This window comes from Notothenia coriiceps, unplaced genomic scaffold (assembly GCF_000735185.1).
Source record: "Notothenia coriiceps isolate Sejong01 unplaced genomic scaffold, NC01 NC01_scaffold00024061, whole genome shotgun sequence".
NCBI lineage: Eukaryota > Metazoa > Chordata > Actinopteri > Perciformes > Nototheniidae > Notothenia > Notothenia coriiceps.
The window spans coordinates 1-8105 of NW_011356762.1; the positions used below are offsets into that span (position 1 = coordinate 1).

An 8105-nucleotide genomic window follows, 5' to 3' on the forward strand; every position below is an offset into this window, starting at 1 on the left:
GTTGTAGTCTGCTGTATAGAAAACTGTAGTTTCCATAGTTTCCCCACAGCAGCAGACGCACATTTATGACGTCCGCTGGCGCATCATAAACACGTTGGATAGTGAAAGTGCAGTCGGATTCTCAAAGCACCGCAGTCTCTTCTCCTAAATCCTTTTGAATTCTCCTATCCACTATCCCTTAACCCTGTGACGTGTCACACCGAGGTCAAGGGATAGACGATAGGGGTAGATGTTAGGAGCTGATTTTTGGACTATTCGACCGCAACCAGGGAGAATGAAAAAACATGGATCAAAGAAAACGAAAAGAAAAAGGTGGGGCCGATAAGACAAGAGAAAAAAAGGTGAAGTCACTCGCAGGTGAAGCATATAAATGTCGCAAATTGATAGACCTTTTTGGCAGCAGCGCTGCTACAAGCACTATCAGCAGCAGCTTAGAACAAGTGCAAGATGATGAAGAGAATGATGAGGGCGCGGGTTCAGATATACAGCCTGCGTTCATGATGAGGGACAGAGTTGAGCTGGTGGAAGAACCAGCTAAATTGGCACATACTGTACAAGTGCAGGGCAAGAGCAAGAGGTGGGTGAGAATTATCCCTTGAACTGCATAAATGCAGCCTAATAAACAGCCGATTTCTAATAACTAATAACAAATAGTAGGCCTACGCTACTGTATGCTTGTGTGTTTACTGTTTTACGATGTCCCATGTGTTTAAGACATCTGAGGAGTGTCCTCCCTCTTTAGGTGAGAATTACCCCTTGCAGCCTAATAAACAGCTGATTTCTAATAGTAGGCTACTGTATTTTCTGATGCCAACCCCCCCCTTTCGCCACAAAATACACCAAAAGCAGCAAAGAAGACCCCGAGCATGGTTGCTATGGTTGCCCTTCTGTTTATACCCCGCGGTGGATTTAGCAACATGTAATTCATGTAGTTCTCCATGTCCACTTGTTGCTGATGGTTGTGGTAGAGGAGCTGTAGATTTTGCACTAACATCTGTAGCATGGTCAGTAGCAGTAGCAATAGCTACTGGTACGTTACGGCCTCGTGTGAACGAACGGGCTACACGAAAGAGAAACGTTTGCGTTCTCGTGTAAACAGCACCTTAGCAACACCGTCTCACACCTCGAATGATACAATATCTCCCCGGCTCGTAATTTAAGCAACAAATTATTCATCTATTGCATCTCCTGGGGGGGGGGGAGATTCATTATCCAATTTAGCATACTTGTGGAACGCGCTATGTCAGGTGATAAATGCAGAGTGTCCAGGGAGCGGACAGTTTTACAGCAGATAGTGAGCGCGCATTCCCTCTTACCATCTTTGTCGGATTTAAGATGTCCATTTGGCTCTAATTTCCTCCCATCCCACAGTGCACTGCTGTATTGGTCCGCAGTGTGATTCTAAGCCCGTGAAGGCGAAGAGGCTTACAGCAATCTTTGTGTAGCTTTTTAGGGTAATGATGAAATATATGACTGTGTCTGAGCTTAAAAGAAAGCAATTAACTCCTTTGGAAGAGTTCAGTGCAGATAATAAAGTGGACACTGACATGACATTGTTTATTTGCCTGACGACGCGTAAGTCTCACAGCCTCTCTTTAGCGCTGTCAGGTTTATTGTGGGCTCAACCTTCAGCGCAAGGCTGGGCGTTATTAATTTTAATAAATTGCCCTGTATGAAGAGCGCAATGGTGCATGTCTGATGCATGTCCCTCCCTCTCCTCTTCCTCCCTCACCCTCTCTTTCTCTCTAATCCACGAATGTGTGGGAGAGAAACTCCCTCTGGTGTGAACTTTGGAGTTTTAGCCTTTGCCGACCATTTACATGCACACAAACCTATAACAGCCCATAGGAAAGGGAAAACATAAATGTATCCTGCTTGCAATCCCCAATTTGTTTTAATGTACCTGATTTTGTCTTTTGGAATAACTGTAAGAGATGACAGTAATCTTTTCCATTAAGTATCTTGATTACACAATCCTGTCACATGTAATCCGTTACTCCCATATATGAATCAGTCATAAAGGAAGATGAGGAAGGTGCGATGATTGAAGCAGAGAGCCCTGAGCTCAACAGATGGATGTGTTCTTCCTGCTAAGCCAGCGGTCATCAGTCGGGGGGGGCCACCCAGCCTCTCGGGGTGGCCAGAGACAGCGCAGACTCCCACAGAGGATAGATGAGCGGGGGCAGTGGAAGTGTCGGTGAGAGATAGCCCGCTCCGACGCCACCGCTCATCGATCAGCACCAGCCGCCCTGTAGAACTGTCCAGAGAAAGGAGCCCAGGCAATAAGAGTTGAATTGTTGCGACGGAGGGTCAGTGTCACACTCTCCTCAGCCATCACCTCCTTATTTTCTGTCTCTTGCTTAACAGGAAGCCATTTGGATGATATAAAGAGCCTCATTTTCACACTCTGACATCATGCACTTATTGCGTTTGCAGATTTATGGAAAGCTCATTTGGTTTAATTTTATATTCACCTTACATAGTGCTCATATAGCACAGAGAGACCCTTTGGTCACAAATCACAGAAAAACTGTTGGCCGGGTTATCCTGAATAAGTTAAAAGGAAAAACCCAGATACATAAAAGAGCACAATTGACTGTGACAAGCGGCTTATCTTCTAAAATTAGGACAGTGTCTCTGATGCGATTATGTTTTTGCTTGGTCCTATTTTTTCTCATGCATGAAAATGTTGTGGTGGATGTGTCGGTGCAGCTGTAAAAAGTCCTTTTAGGAAATCTAGAGGCTACACTTCTAACATCCACTTCCAGTCTTGAACCTTTGACACATATGCATGACCCTAAAGCAGGGCTTCTCAAACTCCGGACCAAGGTCCGGATCCGGACCGCACTCCAAATCAATCCCTGTGTCCCATTATTAAAAAAAAAATTGTAAAATAAATAAATAAAAAGAATTTCTGAATCTGATGAAAATTAAAGTGGACCTATCATGCTATATTGGAAAAATATATTTTAGGGCCATACCTATACAAAACATGTCTGTAAAGTTTTGTGCTTAAAATACCAAACAGATCACCCATTGTAGCCATGCCTCACACTGCTCATCATACCCCTCTTTTGCAGCCCTGTTAGAGAAACGCGGATTTTGGGTCCTTAGCTTGAAAAAAACAAAAAGAGGAGGCGGAGCTAATGCCTGATCAGAATTCTACCGGAGATAAAGTTAAATTCTGCTGTGATAAAACGCCATCCTGTTCTAAACCACATCAAGGATTATTTCTGAAACAGTATGGAGCTCAAATGCTTTTTCTCTTGCGGGTTTATCACAAGGTGAGTTCTTTTTTTTATTTCCTGCTTTTTAAACACATGTGCTCTCCAGTACAGGTTAGCTCTGAGTGTTAGCGAGGCTTGCTAATGTAAACAAAGACGAGATTACGTCCAAAACACGTCAGGCATTGTTTCTGATAGCAACTTTCTGTGAGTCCGCTGCCGATTTGACGTCAGATCGGATGGAATCTGTGTCCGCTCGTTGCGCACCCGTTTTTAAAAGATTTGGGTACGGAGGAAAAGAGAGAGGGATTTATTTTCTGACGCTGCGTGAGTTCCCCATTTTGCATGATAGGTCCCCTTTAAGTACTTTTAACTTTACTTGTCACAATGTATTCCTACTCTATGGTCAAGTAAGTATCAGAGTGTAGGAATACTCTGTTACAAGTAAAAGTCCTACAGTCAAAATGTTACTCAAGTAAAAGTAGAAAAGTAACTAAATGTATTAAATTCATGTAGTGGAGTAAAAGTACACGATTAGCTTGTTTTATTCTCTTTGCTTTTTAATGACCATTTCATAACGTGTTTCCGTGACACTGTTTCTTAATGCACCTAATGTTTTTCATTTGTGTACAGTACTTTGAATGGCCTTGTGTTGAAAGATGCTGTATAGATAAACTTGCCTTGCCTTGCCACGTAGATCTCCTGCAGGCCCACCGCCAGCCCCTCCAACACGGAGTGCAGCGACAGCGAGAAGACCAGGACGAAGGAGCGCAGGGCCGACTGCGCGCTCAGGTCCACGTGGAAGAGGCTGCCGCCGGACTCCTCTGACGCGCCGTGGCGGTGGGAGTTGGCGCTGGAGTTCGGCAGCAGAGCGCGACACTCCTTCATCTGAGGCTGGTCCTTAAAGGCCAGGATGACCTGCTCCAGAACCAGAACCAGGAAGAAACCCATCGCCATGATGAACTCAGGCAGAGGGAACTGAAGCTTTGGGGAGAGAAGAAGACGCCGCTGACGAGGGTGAACGATGACTCGGATTTGATATCGAAAGTGTCTAAAGGAGAACAAACATTAGCCGCCTTTAGCTTAGCGTGGTGATGTGAGAACATTAGCTTAGCGGTGGTGACGTGAAGTCATGTGGCGTTCCTGTGTGTGTGTGTGTGTGTGTGTGTGTGTGTGTGTGTGTGTGTGTGTGTGTGTGTGTGTGTGTTTCTCAATGTCGAGGAGGCTTGCTTGGTAGCACATGTATGCTGGACATCTGAAAAGTCCTTCGACGGCACCCGATGACGTAGTATCCTTGAAATAGTGGCGCTGGAGCAGCTTTCCTCGACATTGAGAAACACCCCGAGTGTGTTTGTCTCTTGACCTTATGACAAAATCAATACATAAGTTAATTAAATGTGCGTGCGTGTGCGTGTGCGTGTGTGTGTTATATCATCGTACTGTGACCCCCGCGCTTCTGAAGGCCTCCTCGATGCTCTGCAGGTAGTCCGGCAGCTGCTCCAGCAGACAGGTGGCCAAAAACACTCCTCCTGCAAAACAGCTGATCAGGCTGAGCAGCCTGCGCCGAAAACCTGCAAGACAACGCTCAGGGATCAACCTGACGCCTGCTGCTTCAGATACCTCACTGTGAAAATACTCCACTACAAGTAAAGAAGTATATATATATATTCAAAACCTAATTTAGGTAAAAGTATTATCTGTAAAAATTAGTTAAAGTACATACAGTAATAGTTAATATTTTATTAACATTAGTATTATTATTATTTTCATCATTATTATTATTTTTAATTCCTACTATCATTATTTGTAGTATTGTAATTAGTTAGTATGATTATGATCATGATTACGTGGGTCCATGCTGCAGCAGCCCCCTCCCCGAGCGATGCACAGCGGGCTGAACCCAGACAGCAGCGTGACGGAGAGCAGGAGAACCAGAGCCCCCCCAGGAGCCCTGAGGGCGGAGGAGGAGACCCCCCCCATCACAGCGGACATCTTTAATCTGGTTACTCTTCACCACGGCGAGAAGGAGAAGGAAGAGGAGGACGAGGAGGGCATGGAGTCACACAGGAGTCTGTCTGACAAAAAAGATAATAATTAGATCCCTCTTCCTGTCTTTCTTCTTGTATTCAATCTAATATCTATATTTTTTCTCTGCCGTAATATATATATATATATATATCTATATAGATATAGCATAATTTATAAACTTATAAAAGGCTAAGTGTTTCAATATATGCATACATCCAGGCACTTAAAAATATCTATATTTAATTAATGTTTTTTGTAATATGAATTACTTTTTTTAATGTTTGTACTGAGTTATCATTTTTCATTGTATTATGTTTTTTGAAAATTCAAAATTCGCAGTAAAAAAGTTAATTCTGAGAAAACTAAACATTCGGAAAATAAGTCAAAATTAAAAGGAAAAATTCTAATAAAACAAAAACATCTCTCGTTCAGATCTCAAATTGTTGCTCACATGGCCTAAATCCTCTTCCATAAGCATCCTGGGACAAAAGTCATAATCCTGGGTGAAGTTTCAGGAACAAAGACCCCCTCTCTTTTCGGGAAAAATCTTTGACAAAAAAAGTCAGAATTCTTAAAAAAACATTCTTCAAAAATTTGGAAGAAAAAGTTAAATTCTGAAAAAAGTTAAATTCTGAAAAGTAGGTCAGAAATCATTCTGTTGTGATTGGTCCACTATTTACAGATCAGAATCAGAATCCCTTTATTCGTCCCACAGAAAGACGTTGTTACAGCAGAAAAGAGCCACAGTCAGCTTAATGTTAAGAAACATACAACAATATTAAAGATTTTTAAAAAAGAGATTACACAATTTACAAAATACACATCCTGTAGCAGTTCAGCAGTCAGGTATATATCGCACAGTTAATGTCCCGCCCCTTAGCCAAGTTCACGTACAATGTGTTACAATAGTGATGTCACTATGTTCCTGAGGTAAACAAAGGAGTCCAATGAAGGCTTTGAGGCATGGGGGGGGGGGGGGGGGGGATTTATGGAACCAATGATTCGACTACATGTGGCGTTAATTGAGGAAGGTCGTTAGTGGCTTAGTCTTTATTTGCTTTCATCATGCTGAACAACTTATTTTCAAGAAACTAATGAGGACACATTTGGTCCAAATAATATTTAAAGTGGGGCTTTTGCATTTTTCTCTCCAGATAATCTCAGTATTAGTCCCATTTATCTGTTCATTGAAATCAAAGAATTAGGTCATTAGTCATGTGTCATGCTGAATACTTCATTGTTAGAAACATAAACGCATATTTCCAGCTGAAAATAAGTTGGAAAGTTTTGATTCCCATGATTTGATCAGTTTTACAGATATTTTGATCAATGTATGGAATCAATTCTTTGACTTAATCCTAGGTGTCGACTAAGATTCAAATTATTATTTTATTTGTATTACTTTGTTCATGATATATGACTTGTTTCCATGCAAAACGTCAAAGCACATCTCTGGAATACACTAGATATCAAGTAGTGCTTTTAAAACTCAGATTTAAAGAACTAGTGATTTTTAATTCATTAAATGTAACGATTAGTCAAACGAGTGTTAATCGACTCAAACTGATATAAAATGATAACCCAGAATGAAGAAACAGCGCGTGTTGTTTCCCCTCGTGTGTACATCTGAGCTGTACCTGAATCCGGATCCAGCAGCTCGCTCTGTTCCTCCCGGAGATAATTAAAGAATGAAGTCCTCTTTCTTCTTCTTTCTCGCTGGATGTGTCGACATGTTGTCCGGGAAGAGGTGAGTCAGTTCCCATCAGCTGATCCGAACTGAGCTCTGTCACACTCAGCAACAGCAACAACACGCTGCATCCGGGTTTCACAATAAAACAATGACTTGAAACATGATTCTGTATGGAGAAAAAACCTTGCCTTATATATTTTTTAATGAAGCACATTTACAGGTCGTTTACTAAAAGTACTAATACTAAACCCTAAATAAATACTCCAAGTCCTGCATTGAGAATGTTACCAAACTTTAACAAAAAGTATACCTAAGTTTTCCGAAAAAAACCTGTAAACTATTAAAACATTAAATTAACCAGTTATACACATTAACTAATTTATAAAGTAGTAATTCAAAGTAGGGATTCAAGATGTCGAACAAATGTGGCCAATATGTGGAAATGTAACTCACTCCTCTACATGTATTTAATCCCTTTAGTTACTTTACAGATGTGGATGAATGATGTGAAATATAACCAAGTGTTAAATCAGACTTTAGTTCCACCTGGAGTAAATCCACAAGCTACCCTGCAGTATACAAAGTCATTCAAACTAGCTGCACCTTTACCAGCTTTGAGAACACTTTCATGATCAATCTTTATCAAACATATCATTTATATTATTCTGAAATGGACCAATATGCACTCTCTATGCGGCTTTGATCTGACTGACACAGAGCGGGAGATCAGAGGCGGGGCTTAAGAGAAACTCAACTGCGCATGCTCTATGGGCCCACATCCGGGTACTTTCAGAGTCTACATTCGCTCCACTTTGGGCTTCAGGTACCACTGAATAACTCACAGGAATGAACGGAGTATTCTCTTATTCATCCTTTATATATCCATGAGCGTGTTAGATAGCTAGCTAGCTTGTTAAATTAATAGCTAATGTTCACTAGCTAATTTAAGGTACATTTATTTCGGTCTCTATGTTAACTTGTTCGTTTGTATTTTAACTCTGTGGACATTTCTCTGGCAGTGAGAGTTACTGTAACATTTTGGCATGAGCTTTAGTTTGGAGTTACATTTCATGTGCTTCAGTACTTTGTAGTTCCTCATAGAGCAGAAATCTACACCAAGAGACACTGCAGTTATTTGATGTCCTCATGAGGTTTCAGGACAT

At 41.5% G+C, this 8105-nt stretch overlaps 1 protein-coding gene across 3 annotated transcripts; it reads right to left on the bottom strand.

Annotated features, from left to right (window-relative positions):
• Positions 1 to 3795: 3795 nt before the first annotated feature.
• Positions 3796 to 7031, bottom strand: LOC104954848 (zinc transporter ZIP1-like). Of its 3 annotated transcripts, none has more exons than XM_010782035.1 (4): positions 6890 to 7031; positions 5072 to 5295; positions 4665 to 4795; positions 3796 to 4208 (listed from the first exon to the last, which is right to left on the bottom strand). In XM_010782035.1, the coding sequence occupies exons 2-4, from the start codon at positions 5214 to 5216 to the stop codon at positions 3834 to 3836; spliced, it is 651 nt and encodes a 216-aa protein (XP_010780337.1). In that variant the 5' UTR covers positions 5217 to 5295; positions 6890 to 7031; the 3' UTR covers positions 3796 to 3833. The 3 variants fall into 3 exon arrangements, with proteins under 3 accessions (XP_010780337.1, XP_010780339.1, XP_010780340.1); XM_010782037.1 differs by having other exon boundaries at positions 5072 to 5299; XM_010782038.1 differs by lacking the exon at positions 6890 to 7031 and adding an exon at positions 5704 to 5766 and having other exon boundaries at positions 5072 to 5299.
• Between the last annotated feature and the right edge of the window lie 1074 nt (positions 7032 to 8105).